The 19337-nt window shown below is 40.8% G+C and overlaps 1 protein-coding gene across 1 annotated transcript in view; it reads right to left on the minus strand.

Moving 5' to 3' along the window:
* Positions 1–11697: 11697 nt before the first annotated feature.
* ankhb (ANKH inorganic pyrophosphate transport regulator b) overlaps positions 11698–19337 on the minus strand; it is a 109763-nt gene continuing 102123 nt past the window's right edge. Inside the window, exons 9-12 of the mRNA XM_020467240.2 lie at positions 16009–16138; positions 15691–15814; positions 13622–13721; positions 11698–12897 (exon numbers count right to left, since the gene is read on the minus strand). Coding sequence (XP_020322829.1) covers positions 12781–12897; positions 13622–13721; positions 15691–15814; positions 16009–16138 — 471 coding nt within the window. The 3' untranslated portion in view covers positions 11698–12780. The remainder of the gene's footprint in view (positions 12898–13621; positions 13722–15690; positions 15815–16008; positions 16139–19337) is intronic.

Genomic DNA, 19337 nt, shown 5'->3' on the forward strand with positions numbered 1-19337 from the left:
CTCTCCAGTAGTAGTACCAAAAGATTCGAAGGACATTTTTTCAGAAGTGAGTTTACAAGTTTATCAACTTTCAAAGCAGAATTACTTTCCCATTGTTCCTCAACTGTAGTGTATGATATACCATTTTGTAGCTCTGAGTCTCTACTTTCAGCCAATGGAAAAAACACAATAAAATGTTTTCCTACATAAGACGGTCGGTCGGTCACATATGTGTATTGCTGTTGTCGTTTTGGTTGGTCTTGTTTTTGTCTTTGCTTCAATAACGAATCTCACCAGATTGGGTCTGCTGTATGGTCGGGATGTCTCCCTAAGGATTGTCCCTCTAACTCCCTGACCCGGTATCTCTGCGGTGAGGTCACCAGATACGTAATAGGGGAGTATAAAAAAAAATTTGTAGTTATTCTCGTAGACATTTGTTTTAGAAATTGTATTAAGAATGTTGGTAGTAGTAATAATTTGTTTTACAGTAAATCATTTGTCTGGATTTCCTGAATCAGAAATGTCCTAAACTGTTCTGGTCTGTCCTCTCTCAAGGTTATGGTGATGGTGTCTAGATGGAAGGAATAATTTGACCAAGAACAGTGTGAACCTCAACCCCCCCTTAACTGGCTGAAGTAATTGTGAAAATAGCGTTCATTACGGCCCTGTCCTGTACCACTTCTACTGTGAGACCTGAGTCCGAGCCAGCAACCTGTACACAGCATCCAGTCAAAGCTATCAACTGCCTTTTCTCTCATGCCTTTTCTCTCGGGAGTGCGACATGAGTCCACGTGAAGTGAGCATGGAGAGAGATCCCATCCAAACTTGCTGGTGCATTGGTAGGAAAATGGACAAAACATAATGGACTGTAAAGGACAGTGGTGGCTCAGGTGAGACATTATCTAGGGTCATCCACTTTGAACATGTGCCATTAACCACGAACTGAAACACTATCTGAAGAAGAACTTGAAATGCCAGGAATGGAAGAATGAATGCGGTGAAGGGGAGTGGTCAACTGTGCCTGTAATTTTTTAGGCTCATCCAAAGTTGTTTATTTGGGGTATCAGGTTGATTGTGGATGTCTGCACACTGCGAAATGTATAGTAATTTAGACTAAGAATGTATTGAGATACCAATCTGTCATTACCACATGTGATGAGAATAGTTAATGCTGGAAATATAAGATGAATATACTTTTTGTAAATGTACATTCTAACTGTGATAGTGTGTGCTAAGTTGAGGGTCTTGAATTTGAGTGATAGACTCAACGTGAAGCACTAAGGACTGTCATTTGAAATGTAGGTTGTATAACCATGATCGGGACATTGTTATCAGAATACAATAGTGTGTAATAGTGTGTAAACACTATGCTGTTTTTTACTTAAAGATTGTCCATTGTTATATGCTAATATTTTTACTGATACAAAGTTGTCTTGTGTGACTTGTCTCCCGTGTCTACGATCGGCAGGAATGTAGGTATGTGGGAGTTGCAGTGAGAAACAGAGAATGGTAGAGATATCAGCTATCTTGATCTGCACAGAAGAGCTAAATTACATTTTACAACTCTGTTCCCAGGCCCTGCACATCTGCTAACTGACACAGATAAGAGGATGTACTTTCTATAAAAGGAGAGAGCCAACTCTTGTTCGTTGGTCTTTCAGCAATTGAACTAATTGAATGAAGTTAATTGCTCAATTGTTGCACATCTTATAATAAAGTATTATTGGAAGAATCTACAGTCCCTCTCATCCTTAGAATTTCACGTCACACAATCTAGACAAACTTCCTGCAACCAACATTCCTCTCTCCAAAATGAGTAAAGCACTTAAGAATAGCTGTGTTGAGGCTGGATTGGTGGATATCTGGCACCATGAGCATCCTAGGGAGAAGGACTTAACATTTTATTCTAACCCACACAACACTTATTCTAGAATGGACTACTTTTCACATACAAATCTGAGGCTCATAGCGTAACTAAGTGCAACATACAACCCATCACTCTGTCTGACCATGGACCAGTGAGTTGCCAATGGGACATAGGTAATCAAATAATGTCTAAAAGATTGCTCTTGAACATTAGATTACTGAATGATATAGAATTTACTCAAGGTCAAGAGCATGGATTTTGGAGCCCAGAGTGGACCAACTTAAACGTCATTATATGTTTGACATCTTAAATGATCGTGCCCCAGGTTATAAGAAAAACCACATTGATGGGGTCAGCACAGTTACAATAGCAGAGTGAGTGTTATGTCTTGTAAAATCCCAAGAGTAAACAGTACTGCGAGGGGCACCTTTTCCTATACAGGCATTTGTCTATGGAATAGCCTCCCGTTGGAGATCAAGAAAATATATGTTGATGTATATATTGTTGTGTCTCACAAAGGTAAAACAGTTCAAGCTAAGCTGTATGCTGCACTTAATGGTGACTGTCTGATCCAACGAGCTCTCCTACAGGCACTGAGCCTTCATCTGGCTCAGGGAGACCCTATCATTGCACCCCCACCGCCTGCTCTTCAGTTTGCAAATAAAAGCAGGCAAATGTTTTCATTTGGACAGGGTTGTCTAAGTAAGAGAAACCACTCCACTGCCCATTGTGCCCCCTACTGCTGGTCAGGTGTATTTATTTGAATGATGTGCAATGAATAGATAGTTTTTTTTAAGGGAAATTAATATGGTTCATTTCTAAGGTTAAGGAAAAGTGCAGTGAATAATGCCACTTTCTAGGATGTCAATATAAATGTATGTATTTATGGTTGTTTGTAATTTTGTCTTGCCTTTTAATCATTATATGTGTTATTATTTTTACCATCGAGGACCACTTTGGAAACAAGTGTTTTAATGCACTTAATAAATGATATCCTCTGGGTCCACATTGTACATTTTGTTGTATATGTCTCTGTCCCAAAATAAATTCAATTCAATAGAGCAGAACATTCAAGGTCAAAGACAAGAAGTTGTTCATGGAGATGTGCCAGAAGCAAGAGCACAAGAAGAACATCAAGCAGAACCACGACCAGCTTGTGAAAGAAGGCTACCTGCTGACTACATAGTTCATTGGTAATTGTAGTCCTACAACTAACGGAAGTAACGTTAAGATCTGAACTAAGACGGATAGGCTAGTTAATAGATAGCTTAGCTGACAGCTATGGGAACTTAACTAACCATGTAACTTTCTAATTCTTATTAAACCTTGTTAAATTATAATAGAAGTTGTGATCATTAGCCTGAGACACTCCTATAACATTTGTTTGGTCATTATTTTGTCATGTTAAGCCTAAAGTTTTATGGTTCACAAAGCTAAAGGCCTACGGTGTTGCAATTCTATTTAGAATGCCGGCTGGCGGCAATAATGTATTAGTAATTAAAGTGTGAAATTCAAAACATTGCATATTATTTTTGTTTGTTGATGCAACAGCATACTAATCAGATTTTTTTTATATACAACTGTCCTGTAGGCCTGTAGCCTACCTTAGCCGTCCTCACGCTCTCTCACAACTTGAATATAACGTTTGTGCTGCGTAAAAATAATACAACCAGTCCACCTGTCAAAACAATAGCTTTCTAGGGATTGTTTTATTATGCAGACAATGCAATCTAGCCTACTATATATAGCTATAGTGCCTTCAGGAATTATTCACACCCCTTGACTTTTTCCACATTTTGTTGAGCTACAGCCTGCATTTAAAATGGATTCAATTGAGATGATGTGTCACTGACCTACACCAAATAGCCCATAATGTCAAAGTGGAATTATGTTTTTAGAAATGTTTACAAATAAATACAACATTAAAAGCTGAAATGTCTTGAGTCAATAAGTATTCAACCCCTTTGTTACGGCAAGCCTAAATAAATTCAGGAGTAAACATCTGCTTAACAAGTCACATATTAAGTTGGACTCTGTGTGCAATAATAGTGTTTTTTAATGACTACCTCATCTCTGTTCCACACACATGCAATTATATGTAAGGTCCCTCAGTCAATCAGTGAATTTCAAACACAGATTCAACCACAAAGACCAGGGAGGTTTTCCAATGCCTCACACAGAAGGGCACCTAATGGTAGATGGGTCAACATAAAAAAGCAGATGTTGAATATCACTTTAAGCATGGGGAAGTTACTAATTACACTTTGGATGGTGTATCGATACACCCAGTCACTACAAAGATGCAGGCGTCCTTCCTAACTCAGTTGTCGGAGAGGAAGCTAACCGCTCAGGGATTTCCCCATGAGGCCAATGGTGACTTTAAAACAGTGTTTAATGAATGTGATAGGAGAAAACTAAGAATGGATGAACAACATTGTAGTTACTCCCCAATACTAACCTAAATGAAAGCGTGAAAAGAAGGACGCCTGTACAGAATACAAATATTCCAAAAAGACACTAAAGTAAACTAAAGTGCAAAAAATGTGGCAAAGAAATGTACTTTTGGTCCTGAATACAAGGTGTTATGTTTGGGGAAAATCCAACACAACACATCACTGGGTATCATTCTTCATATTTTCAAGCACGGTGGTGGCTGCATCATGTTATGGGTATGATTGTCATCGGCAAATAAATAGGGAGTTTCTTTTAGGATAAATATAATTTAAATATAGCTAAGCACAGGCAAAATCCTAAAGGGAAACCTGTTGCAGTCTGCTTCCAACAGACACTGGGAGATGAATTCACCATTCAGCAGGACAATAACCGAAAACACAAGGCCAAATATATACTGGAGTTGCTTACCAAGACGACATTGAATGTTCCTCCATGGTCTAGATACAGTGTTGACTTAAATCGGCTTGAAAATCTAAGGCAAGACTTGAAAATGGCTGTCTAGCAATGATCAACAACCAACTTCACAGAGCTTGAAAACACTTTTTTAATAATAATGTGCAAATGTGTCCAACCGGCTCAAATCGTTCTTATGTAGAAAAATTTGAAATTGTGTTTTTTTTTAAACATTGGATAAAAGTAGAGACTTGGTATATCATATACTGCATTTTTCGAGGAACAATGGGAAAGTAATTATGCTTTGAAAGTTTACAAACTTGTAAAATCCCTTTTAAGAAAATGCCTTTGAATAATTTGGTACCTACTGGATAGCACTCCTTTGTCCACACCCGTTCAGCATTGTTCACACCCTCTTAAGCCTTAGCCCCACCCATCTCTTTAAGGATTCATATGTGAGGTCAAAAGGAAAAATTCCAGATAAACAGAAAGTATCCAGAGAAAAATATTAGATGATGCTTACCCGACACACTTGTCTTAATTGATGGGTCATGTGAAAGAAATGCTATAACCCCCAGTTTAATTTATTTTACCTTTATTTAACTAGGCAAGTCAGTTAAGAACAAATTTTGTTTTGTTAATTTATTTGACCATTTTAAAAAACAAGCACACATACAACTTAAAAGCCATACATACACATGAATAGAATCATTGAGGATAACACACAATAAAGTCTGAAACTTATTTCCATTGTGGTCCTCTTGACACGAGATGGCTAGGCAACATCAAACACAGTATGTCAGTGAAATAATAAAACAAAAACATAGAAGAACATCTATCTCATCATTCCAGTTACATCGTAGGGGTTATTCATATGGGCACAGAAGACATCAAACATATTTTTACTTTATTTTTAAAGCTGTCCATAGAGGACTTTGTTTTTATAGCCAGAGGCAACTCATTCCATTCTGAGGCTCCAGTATACAAGAAAGTACCTTTCCCAGCATTACTCCTGAACCTGTATAAGCACACATCAGCAACACCTGATCGGGTGCTGTGATCACTTAGATATCTGGGCGCAGGACCATAAATACTCCTTTAAACCAAACCTAGTCTAATCTGGGACACCCTAGCCTCAACAGGCAGACAGTTTAGTTCCTGAAAGCAGCTCCTGCCTATGTGAGTACGTGGACTCACCTTCAATACTACCCTGATCAACTTATTCTGGGCTATCTGGAGCTTCCTCTTCATAAATTTAGATAAGCCCCCAAACCAGGAAGTACTAGAATAGTCAAAATGGCATTGAATGAGGGCAGGAGCTAGCACTTTCATGGAGTCCTTATCAAGCAGCTTGGACTTTCCAGACAAAAACTTAGTTTTCCCTAGCACCTTATTGGCCATGCTCAAACCTCCCAAGCTTCCATCAATGATTTTTTAATTTAAAAAAATTATTTCACCTTTATTTAACCAGGTAGGCTAGTTGAGAACAAGTTCCCATTTGCAACTGCGACCTGGCCAAGATAAAGGAAAGCAGCGTGACACAGACAACAACACAGAGGTACACATGGAGTAAACAATAAACAAGCCAATAACACAGACAAGTCAATGACACAGTAGAGAAAAGAAAGTCTATATACAGTGTATGCAAAAAGCATGAGGAGGTAGGCAATAAATAGGCCATAGGACCGAATAATTACAATTTAGCAGATTAACACTGGAGTGATAAATGAGCAGATGATGATGTGCAAGTAGAGATACTGGTGTGCAAAAGAGCAAAAATGTAAATAAAATAAAAACAGTATGGGGATGAGGTCAGTAGATTGGGTGGACTATTTAAAGATGGACTATGTACAGCTGCAGTGATCGGTTAACTGCTCAGATAGTTGATGTTTAAAGTTGGTGAGGGAAATAAAAGTCTCCAACTTCAACGATTTTTGCAATTCGTTCCAGTCACTGGCAGCAGAGAACTGGAAGGAAAGGCGGCCAAATGAGGTGTTGGCTTTGGGGATGATCAGTGACATATACCTGCTGGAATGTGTGCTACGGGTGGGTGTTGTTATTGTGACCAGTGAACTGAGATAAGGCGGGGCTTTACCTAGCATAGACTTATAGATGACCTGGAGAGAGTGGGTCTGGCGACGAATATGTAGCGAGGGCCAGCCGACTAGAGCATACAGGTCGCAGTGATGGGTGGTATAAGGTGATTTGGTAACAAAAAGGATGGCACTGTGATAGACTGCATCCAGTTTGCTGAGTAGAGTGTTGGAAGCTATTTTGTAGATTACATCGCCGAAGTCGAGGATCGGTAGGATAGTCAGTTTTACTATGGTAAGTTTGGCGACGTGAGTGAAGGAGGCTTTGTTGCGAAATAGAAAGACAATTCTAGATTTGATTTTGGATTGGAGATGTTTAATATGAGTCTGGAAGGAGAGTTTACAGTCTAGCCAGACACCTAGGTATTTATAGTTGTCCACATATTCAAGGTCGGAACCGTCCAGGGTGGTGATGCTAGTCGGGCGGGCAGGTACGGGCAGCGAACGGTTGAAAAGCATGCATTTGGTTTTACTAGCGTTTAAGAGCAGTTGGAGGCCACAGAAGGAGTGTTGTATGGCATTGAAGCTCGTTTGGAGGTTAGTTAGCACAGTGTCCAAGGAAGAGCCAGAAGTATACAGACTGGTGTTGTCTGCGTAGAGGTGGATCAGGGACTCGCCCGCAGCAAGAGCGACATCATTGAGATATACAGAGAAAAGAGTCGGCCCGAGAATTGAACCCTGTGGTACCCCCAAAGAGACTGCCAGAGGTGCGGACAACATGCCCTCCGATTTGACACACTGAACTCTGTCTGCAAAGTAGTTGGTGAACCAGGCGAGGCAGTCGTCAGAAAAACCAAGGCTATTGAGTCTGCCGATAAGAATACGGTGATTGACAGAGTCGAAAACCTTGGCCAGGTCGATGAAGACGAATGCACAGTACTGTCTTTTATCGATGGCGGTTATGATATTATTTAGTACCTTGAGCGTGGCTGAGGTGCACCCCAAGTAGCTAACAAAGGTTATAGTAGTCAGCACCTCACCTCCTAACACTCTGATTTCAGACGACATACACAATTTAGGATTGGATCCAAAAATAATTGCTTCAGTTTTCCCTAAGTGCAGAGATAGCTTAGTGCAGAGACGGCTTCCTCCCATCTATGAGAGGGAGGATGTCAGCGTTGCGCAGCTGCTGAATCCTGGTCCCGACTGAATCTGAATGGTCCTCGGCGACAATAACAGAAGGCTCCAGAGCATTGAAGCTGTAAAACAGGAAAAATAAACAATACATTTCAACCTTGTACAACATCAATTCACCCCCCAAGTTTAGATAAGAAGAATAACCTCATACAATGCAATGAAAATGATATTCACCTGAAGTGCTGGTACTGCTTGATCTGTGGCAGCGGCCTGAAGTACGGACTCAGGTGTTGTTGCCAGCCATAGCTTTCCACCAGCACTGTACCATCCTCTAGTCCAACCAGCTGTGGAATGTTCACCCCTGTCACAATGCTGTCCTTCACATGATGACTGCTCTGCTGCCTTTGCTGGATGACATGCCTTCATCAATCATGTAGTTGACTTCATGCAGTATTCCTTCACAGCAGACACAGCAGAGTTAGAAAGTAGATGGGACCTGGCTGTATAGGGTCAGAAGGATAGTGCACCTGCAAACAACAAAAGATAAATTACAATTAATTGTCTCACCCCTGTCAGTCTGTTGTTACACAGCTCAGTGAAAGGTATTTGCCTGCCTCCCATATATATATATATATATATATAGATAGCTGTTGCTTAAGTAGGCCTCCACCTGCGCTGGTATTATATCAGTCGAGGACGAGGTGGTAGCTTTGCTGATCTGCTGATATTCAGTAATTTGTTACGGGCTTGATCAGATTAAGTTTATTTGCTGCGTTTTTGTGCACCACTTGGTCTTGCCTTTTGTTTATCCATCTCAAACAACACACTCACTTTCCATCCGATTCCCACCTGATTCACCTAACTTTTTTGAACTTGATAGCCAATTAGGTGAGGAGGCCGAGGCGGGTTGCTGTTGGCACCACTGAGAAATTAGCAAATTAGATGCATTTTGTCTGTCTGACTCACCTACTACTACCTATGTACACTCAGCAAAAAAAGAAACGTCCTCTCACTGTCAACTGCATTTATTTTCAGCAAACTTACCGTGTGTAAATATTTGTATGAACATAACAAGATTAACAACTGAGACATAAACTGAACAAGTTCCACAGACATGTGATTACCAGAACTGGAATAATGTGTCCCTGAACAAAGGGCGGGTCAAAATAAAAAGTAACAGTCAGTATCTGGTGTGGCCACCAGCTGCATTAAGTACTGCAGTGCATCTCCTCCTCATGGACCACACCAGATTTGCCAGTTCTTGCTGTGAGATGTTACACCACTCTTCCACCAAGGCACCTGCAAGTTTCTGGACAATTCTGAGGGGAATGGCCCTAGCCCTGACCCTCCGATCCAACAGGTCCCAGATGTGCTCAATGGGATTGAGATCCGGGTTCTTCGCTGTCCATGGCAGAACACTGACATTCCTGTCTTGCAGGAAATCACTCACAGAATGAGCAGTATGGCTGGTGGCATTGTCATGCTGGAGGGTCATGTCAGGATGAGCCTGCAGGAAGGGTACCACATGAGGGAGGAGGATGTCTTCCCTGTAACGCACAGCGCTGAGATTGCCTGCAATGACAACAAGCTCAGTCCGATGATGCTGTGACACACTGCCCCAGACCATGACGGACCCCTCACATCTAAATCGATCCTGCTCCAGAGTACAGGCCTCGATGTAACGCTCATTCCTTCAACGATAAATGCAAATCCGACCATCACCCCTGGTGAGACAAAACCGTGACTTGTCAGTAAAGAGCACTTTTTTCAGTCCTGTCTAGTCCAGGACGGCGGGTTTGTGCCCATAGGCGACGTTGTTGCCGGTGATGTCTGGTGAGGACCTGCCTTACAACAGGCCTACAAGCCCTCAGTCCAGCTTCTCTTCTCCTATTGCGGACAGTCTGAGCACTGATGGAGGGATTGTGCATTCCTGGTGTAACTCGTGCAGTTGTTGTTTCCATCCTGTACCTGTCCCGCAGGTGTGATGTTCGGATGTACCGATCCTGTGCAGGTATTGTTACACGTGGTCTGCCACTACGAGGACGATTAGCTGTCCGTCCTGTCTCCCTGTAGCGCTGTCTTAGGCGTCTCACAGTACGGACATTGCAATTCATTGCCCTGGCCACATCTGCAGTACTCATGCATCCTTGCAGCATGTCTATGGCACGTTCACACAGATGAGTAGGGACCCTGGGCATCTTTCTTTTGGTGTTTTTCAGAGTCAGTAGAAAGGCTTATTTAGTGTCCTAAGTTTTCATAACTGTGCCTTAATTGCCCACCATCTGTAAGCTGTCAGTGTCTTAACGACCGTTCCGACAGATCCATGTTCATTAATTGTTTATGGTTCATTGAACAAGCATGGGAAACAGTGTTTAAACCCTTTTCAATGAAGATCTGTGAAGTTATTTGAATTTTTACGAATTATCTTTGAAAGACAGGGTCCTGAAAATGTTTCTTTTTTTGCTGAGTTTAGATTGGATAACATGGACTTTGCCATTGAAGGCTTCCAACATTTTAAAGTGGTCAACTGGGTGGGGATGCCAATGCTTTGGAAGCAACCAGCCAATACTTAGAGCACTGTCTTCTTCAAATTGGTTTGCGTATGTTTCGTAAATGGCTTTAAGTGTCTATATCACCGCCATCTAGTGGCGAAAATAAATAAATTACACACAAGATTTGGTTCAGGACTCCAGCACTGCAGGTGGCGGTACATCAAAGCAATTAGGTTTACGCTTTTTCCAAACACAAAAGAATAAGACAATTGACTGCTTTAAATGGAGATAGCATGGGCAGCGCCATTGAGGCTGTCACAGATGCCATAATGGCAAAAATGTGTCCTCTATCTAACTCTATGGTGGAGATTGTCTATGACTCTGGGATAGATTGGTGGTAATGGAGAATGACTCTAAAGGAGAAAACTCAGCAGATTGATTGTTGGTCTGCACAGTAAGGGGCTTTTGGTTCGCCATTCGCTTGCTGTCGGCGCGGTGTGTTATAGCGACTGACGGAAGTCATTTTTGCTTGCTTCTAAATATAGAATCGGTTTGCAAATTATGGCCGGCCGTCTGTGCAAGAGGTGCCCCCGGCCGGCAGACGGTCGACAATCCTACCTGTCTGTCTGTGACCTAATAGATTGGTGCAGAATGACTGACTGATAGATTGGTGGAGAATGATTGACTAATAGAGACTGACTGGAGGTGGAGACTGACTCTCACTATGATAGATTAGTGGAGAGCACAGGAGGCTGCTGAGGGGAGGACAGCTCATAATACTGGCTGGAATGAAGTGAATGGGATGGCATCAAATTAGTTGGATACCATTCAATTTTTCTGTTCCAGCTATTACCATAAGCCCGTCTTCCCCAATTAAGGTGCCACCAACCTCCTGTGTTGGAGAGTGACACCTGACACCTCAGAGAATCTATCTCCAGTTACCGACCACACAAAAATCAGGTAAAATAAACCAAAATACCAAACAGTGGAATCTAGTAGTCTATGGTTCTGGTCTATGTGCCTCTTCTGAGCCCAAAATTAAGAAAATCTTTTCAAAATTTCTAGGACACAAATCCCTGAGTTTATGTTTTACAGTATTATAATATTGATTACTTATAAGACTTGTTTGCAATTGCTTCCGATCTAAATGAGGTACAGATCCAAAACCAACTACAGTGGGATCCCTGACCACTCTTATCCATGCTACGGCAATTCAGTCACAAAAGTGTGGATGCCCTTGGGTAGAAAGGAACTTTTGAATGCCTAGCTAAAAATGTTTAGCAGCCACTGAATGTAAGGGGACAAAATACTAGCCTACAGTAAAAACACTCTCAGAGGGAAATTAAACGACGGAATCACCCTTTAATCATTGTAGAATAGAACTGTCCCTTTGATAGACAATAATAAGAGAAGTCATATTTGCTCTTGTTACACTGGACAGGGCTTTAGCGGTCATATTTTAAATACAAAAGGCCTCATGAGTTGGTAAGACTTCGCTATTCACTACAATCTATAGAAAACGTACAGAAGCTTCAGACACTTTTAAATACTTGTGCATCATCGGCAATGGAGAGTTCATAATACAGAATGGGTGTGGGGGGAGATCAACAACGACACCACCACACGGTATGTATCATGGAGTTACATCCTGAGATCGAAATTAAACAGAATACTACAACAGACATGATATAAAAACAAGAAACAACTGTTGTCCAGTCAACCCCCCCCCCCCCCCCAACTTCAGTTAACATCACTTGTAAGAAAACATCGTCAATTTCTGTATATCAACAACATTATAATATAAATGTTTTATAATGGCACCAAACCATCACTCGCACACCAGGAAACTATTTAAAACTCCCTTTTTCATTCTCAACTTTGATAGAAATCTGTGGTTAATATATCATATTTGTTATTTTATTGTTTATTATTGGGAACCATAAACTGTTCCCCAACTGGTGTACAGCCAAAATAAATAAAGTTAAAAGGTCACAACACAAAGACCTACCTCAGCATCATTACTTATTCTACATGATTTATCTTGTACATTCAAAGTAAAACAAAATATATGTTTTCCAAGCGGTTGAAGTTGTACAGTACAGTAAAATTGTGTGTTTCCTCATAATAGCTCATAAAAGTAGAGGACGGCAGCACAGAAAAGTTTGGCGAACATATGGAGTTAAATGAGCAACATTTGCTTTGGTACAAGTTAGCATCTTTACCATGCTTCGCTGGCTTGGTAGCAATCAGATGAAACAAAGGAGTGTTGTTTAGATACTCTCCAAACCTCAAACTGTGTAAGGTTAAAGGGGGGGGGGTATCAACAGGCTGCCAAAAATGATTGAAAAACTGCCCCAGTAAAACAAGGGAACTCCCTTGTACTATCCCCCAGCATGTCCTTCAAGAGTCCTTCAGTATCCGTGGCTCACTCATCTTCCTCCACGATATCGTCCATTCGTCGCCGGGGCCGCACATCATTCATTGGTGCTGAGTCTTCTTCCCCTTCCCCCACCTCTTCAACTTCTGTGTCTTTCTTTTTTTTCTACATGGAGGAAAAATGTGTTTTATCACCTCTGAGTTATAAACACTTAGAACAAAATGTTTTATTTCACCTTTATTTTATGTGATAACTGATAATGATTACTTTCTTTCTTACTTGGAGAGTTTACAACTGGATAATTGTAGCAATATAGTCTTATAGCGATCAAGCCACATACAGTATAACATATTTGTGCTCTGTTAAATAATAGTAATATTTCCCATGCCATTGTCTTTTCCAGGTTTGATGACTAATACACAAATATCATTATGAAACATCTGCATTTAAGGTCTATGTGGAGTCCTGAATCAGGTTGGGTTCCCACGGTTTACTGCAAGTGAATCGCAAAAGTATCCATTTGCTGGTAAGTTAATGCAGAAATCTACTATAAAAATGTAAGAACATTTTAGAAATGAGCCCCTGATCCAGATTCATTCATGGTGCAACATTAGCGGATCAGGGGCTCATTTCTAAAAAGTTCTTACGTTTTTATAGTAGATTTCTGCATACGATCTTTTCTTAAAATATGTGAAAATGTGGTTTAAGTATTGTAAACACCCATAAAGTGTTAGTCACAAATAAGCATGTTTCATTTATAAATCCCACATTTTCATGCACAATCTATATAAATGGCATTTTTTATAAATCAAATTGTTGCTATGGATATTGTTGAACACATAATTTACTATCAAATATGTTGCCATGTGGTTTATGCTGTGCACCTTACCTGTTTTCGATAGACATAGCAGGCAGCTACTGCCACCATTATCGACTCTCCAAGGAATCCGGCAAGGAGAGACCCAACTCCCAGACTGGCTCCATGCACCCTGAAATACAAATCTTATAATGTAATCCAAGGACATGTACGCGCGCAGCTTCATGCTGCTACAACACGGTAGCAACGAGACTAAAACAGAGGAGAAGTTTAGCCTCATGCTTAAACACTCCTGGTTGCTGTGGAAATTGACCCACTAATACTGTTAACTTGGTGCATCTTCTACGCAGTGGTGGAAAAAGTACCCAACTGTCATACTTGAGTAAAAGTAAAGATACGTTAATAGAAAATGACTCAAGTAAAAATAAGTCACCCAGTAAAATTCTACTTGAGTAAAATGCTAAAAGTATTTGTTTTAAAACGTACTTAAGTATCAAAAGTAAAAATCATTTCAAAATGTCTTATATTAAGAAAACAAGCCGGCACCATTTTTTAAATATATTTTTTTAAATGTAGGGGTATAGTCCAACATTCAGATATAATTGACAAACTAATCATGTGTTTAGTGACTCGACAGGTCAGAGGCAGTAGGGATGACCGGGGATGTTCAGTTGATAAGTGCGTGAATTTGACTATTTTCCTGTCCTGCTAAGCATTCAAAATGTAAAATGTACTTTTGGGTGTCAAGGAAAATGTATGGAGCAAAAACTACAATATTTTCATAAGGAATGTAGTGAAGTAAAAGTAAAAATCTTTTCATACACCTTCAGTTAGCCAGCATTCGCACTTCTTGTGTATTACTATATGTATTACTGAAAATAAACTAAATACTTGAATGACGCATCCCGGTAAAGACCGTAAGATAACCTCATATAAGCAAAGTTATACTGTATTCTTTCCACAAAATAGTTAACTAACTTATGGTCACTTTCAATGCAGCAGTTATTTTGTACTGACCCACACTTTGTCCCAAATGGCACCATATTTCCTATATAGTGCACTAGTTTTGACTAGAGCTCTATGGGCCTTGGTCAAAAGTAGTGCTCTATGTAAGGATTACTGTGCTATTTGGGACATAGTACCACTGGTTCACTAAGTTATGAGGTCCACTGAAGAGCAACTGAAGCGTGACAAAGTAGATTGGTGACTTTATAGACTAGCGCTTAGTTCACACACGGATGTACAATACATTTCTCCACAACCTTCCTACGTGTCTGCACAAAAACACTTCACGTCCAGGAGGTGGCGCCAATGATTGCAATGGTGCCTCGGATTGGTGTAGGTTGAAGTCGCCCCTGAACACTGATCTTGGGTCAGTTTAGCATTTTCCCCACTAATGGTTATTAAGGTGAGGATTCAAGGCGGGGAAGCTGTAAAATAAAATTGGTTCTGCAATGTTGAAAATCCAATAACAAGTTGTGGAGACTAAAAGTTATTTAAATTTGGTGAATTATTTAAGAAAAGCGCAAGGGTGCCAATATATTAGGCCACAAATGTCATTCAGCAGATACTTTTATCCAAACCGACTTACAGTCATGCATGCATATAATTTTTATATGGGTGACCCCAGTGGTAAGCAAATCCACGATTGTGGCGTTGCAAGCGCCATGCTCTAAAAACTGAGCCACAAAGAACCACAAAAAAAACAAGCTCAATGGAAGAATCTCCAACAAACATTTAAAAAAAAAAAAACATCTGGCCTAGGCTTAGTCGGTGTCTGATAAACTGGCCCAAAAAGTTAACATTTTAAAAAGTGAGTAGTGAAGTGAACACTTCTCCCAATAAAAGAAAACAACAGGAATGAGCGGTGGTAAAATGGACAGATTTGAAACTAGTAACTGGCTAAGTGAACACTAGGCCCAAGCATGGGAAAAAGATAAAAAATAATCAGAGGTGAAGTGGCCAATTTTGAGCCTAGTGAATGATGAGTTGAACACTTGTTCTGAGATATTGAGTGCACACTCACAGCATTGAGGTTTTCACATCATTCTAATGACACTAGTTCCATGCTCAAGAGATTGGCAAGTAGTGAAGTGAACATTTGTGAGACCCGTGAAAGCAGAAGTGTGCACTTCACTTACCCCATGTAAGGGAGTACAATGAGACTGGTGATCAGTACGATGATGCGCAGGACAGAGCTGGGAGCAAGGACGAAGGTCTTCTTCAAAGTCATGAGCCAGCCTGTCAGGTGAGCCCGGATGGTCACTGTCATGGTAAAATAAACACATGCTTTTTTTTCATGTATAAATGAGTTGTTTTTAAACAATCGGTAAGCAGGAAGTTTCCCTCCTGTATAGGATGAGTCTACCTTTAATGTTAGGGTGGACAACAACTAAAATGTCATTCCTGTTGACAAATTCAAACATTCCACTTCCACTGATTCCCTACTTGGATCTTACCTGGAACAGGGAAGAAGGAGAAGATTAGCAGTGGAGGGACACAGAGCTCTGCGAAGGCATGGTCCACACCAATGATGTCTACTAGGATCCTCTCCGAGATGTGAGGCGTCCAGAACACCAAAAAGCATAGCTGGACAGTCAAAACCAAACACAGAGTTAACACTGTCTGAAGCCACAGGGGGTTAGGATTAGGGTTAAATTACTCTGGCCTGATCAATGGTCAGTTCCATGGTTTCGTTGTGAAGGTAAGGTTAGGATTTGAGGAGGGCTCGCCAGTGACACATGAATGGACTGTGTTACATTTGTACAGTGCATTTGGAAAGTATTCAGACCCCTTGACGTTTTCCACATTTTGCTATGTTACAACCTTATTCTAAAATTGATTAAATTGTTTTTTCCCCCTCATCAATCTACACAAAATGCCCCATAATGACAAAGTAAAAACAGGTTTTTAGATATGTTTGCAAATGTATTAAAGACTAAAAACTGAAATGTTTTGGTACCCTTCCCCAGATTGTGCTCTAACATGCACTGTCAACTGTGGGGCCTTTCTAAATAATGTCCAATCAATTGAATTTACCACAAGTGGACTCCAATCAAGTTGTAGAAACATTTCAAGGATGATCAATGGAAACAGGATGCACCTGAGCTCAATTTCGAGTGTCATAGAAAAGGGCCTGAATACTTATGTAAGTAATGTATTTCTGTTTTTATTTTTTAATACATTTAAAAACATTTTTTTCGCTTTGTCATTATGGGGTATTGTGTGTAGATTGAGGAGGGAAAAAGTTATTTAATCAATTTTAGAATAACAAAATGTGGAAAAGGGGAAGGGGTTTGAATACTAGCATCATGCACATCCCTTATCTAGGGCAAAGGTTTGTTTGAGGCACTTTGTCATTACCTTGACCACAGAGAATGAGGATTGTACAAACTGATCTGGAAAGACAGCCCTCCATTACTTAGACCACATCGCCTAAATGGGGCAAAGCCTAATATGGAATCAGCAGTTCATCACTCTGACCACACTTTGTTTACAAAAGCACTCATTATACTTGGTTCTAACTTGCTTCCTTTGTCATGATCATGTCCACATTCTGATTGTGACCACATTTTTAGACAGGTGGCGACAATCAAAAGACACATTGTGATCATCTCATCCTGCCCTAATCATATTATTTTGAAAGAAAAGCTGTGAAATAATTTGCATAAAGGTTAGGACCAGGAAATCTGGTCACAATGCAGACACAGTGGATGGATAACAGACACATTTTAATTAGTGATGGGAAACTAAGCTTCCTGAAGAATTGAGTCTTTCCAGCCAATTGTGTAGAAAATAGGTTCATTAAGGGTTCGGGTTTGAACCGGAACCTTTTTGTGATGGTAGGGGTTCCATTTTGAACGTAATAATATATTGTAGACGTGGCAGCCTATCAGATTGAAGGTGTGGTTTATTGGAGTTGTGGCTTTCAAATAGTTATTTTTGGTCACCTGTTAGTGTGTGTAAATGTCAGTTTGTACACTGCAAATGAAAATGTTCCATGAATGTTTATGCATATTACATATTCTGATATATAATATATATTTATTTATAATTCTAACAGTGCGTCCTCCGAAACACGATCCTGCCAAGCCTCACCTCTTCTTGACACAATGCTCGCATAATCCGGAAGCCAACCGCACCAACGTGTCGGAGGAAACACCATACACCTGGCGACCGTGTCAGCGTGCATGCGCCCAGCCCGCCACAGGAGTCGCTAGAGTGCGACGGGACAAGGACAAACCCTAACCTGAATGACACTGGGCTGGGCCAATTGTATGCCACCTCATGGGTCTCCCAGTCGTGCCCGGCTGCGGCACAGCCCGGTATCGAACTCGGAACTGTAGTGACACCGCTAGCACTGCAATGCAGTGCCTTAGACCGCTGCACCACTGGGAGGCAAGTCACCACTAATTCTAAGAGTGTAGACAGCACTGACCTGGGCTGGAAAATACACAACATTGGAACTGCAAAAATGTTACCTACCCGTGTGGGTCACAGACACGAGTCGAGACGTGTCGAGGCTCTCCTTAAAACAAGAGGCCTGAAAGTAGGGGGCTTTGGGGAACTAGATGAGATCCTTTTGTTTCTTTTTTTACTTTAAACAATAATATTCATGAAACCAACATTGATGACGATATCACAAACAACAGAGATGTAATGCTAAAACCACTGGATGACAAATAGCAGTTCTATAGCAGTACCTGCTGAAGAAACACAGCGGAACCCGGGAATACCATCCAACACAAAAAGGTGTGAGTAATGCTCAGTCTGAACCTACTTTCTGAAGCCAAAAAGTAAAAGACAATAATTCTCTCTGTAATTTTGTTATATAAAGCTTAATAAATAAGGCTACTAAGCTATCAAGCTGCTAGGAAAGAATCTGACTGAAGTGAGAGGTGTGAAAACTTTTGAGCCTAACAATGGCAGGAGAGTATCACAGCCACCCCAACCAAATGCAGAGGCCTTTGAAGCCCCCTCCATCTGTGCAGAGAAGATGTCCTCCTCAGAATCCCCAAAATACAACAGCCACAGGACAAACTTTGTTTGGACGTCGTCAAGGACCATTCGCCGACAATGAAAAGATATAGCTAGCTAACAACATCCTTTTCCACTTGGAAGAGACGGCCAGAGACTTGCTAGCTACGTTAGCTAGCTAGCTGGGATTTTCTACAAGGAATCTGCCTCCTGAAAAAGTTAGCAAGACGGCACACTGTCCTTCTCTCAGCACATATCAAAGCTGCAGGCTAAGGTTCAATCTAGACTATCGTAAATCGCTCCTCTTTCACCACAGCTGCCAAACTAATCCTGATTCAGATGATCATCCTACCCATGCTAGATTACAGAGACGTTATTTATAGATAGGCAGTTAAGGGTGCTCTTGAGCAGCTAGATGTTCTTTACCATTTGGCCATCAGATTTGCCACCAATGCTCCTTATAGGACACATTGCTGCACTCTATACTACTCTGTAAACTGGTCATCTCTGTATACACGTCGCAAGATTGATGCTTATTTATAAAACCCTCTTAGGCCTCACTCTCCCCTATCTGAGATATCTACTGCAGCCCTCATCTTCCACATACAACACCCGTTCTGCCAGTCACATTCTGTTAAAGGTCCCCAAAGTACACACATCCCTGGGTCACTCCTCTTTTCTTTTCGCTGCAGCTAGCGGCTAGAACAAGCTGGAAAAAACACTTCTCTTCATCTCTTCATTCTGTGCACAATAATGTTTGTACTATGTTTTGTGCTGCTACCATAATGTTCTGCTGCCATGTTCTGCTGCT

Source organism: Oncorhynchus kisutch, linkage group LG30 (assembly GCF_002021735.2).
Source record: "Oncorhynchus kisutch isolate 150728-3 linkage group LG30, Okis_V2, whole genome shotgun sequence".
NCBI classification, from domain to species: Eukaryota; Metazoa; Chordata; class Actinopteri; order Salmoniformes; family Salmonidae; genus Oncorhynchus; species Oncorhynchus kisutch.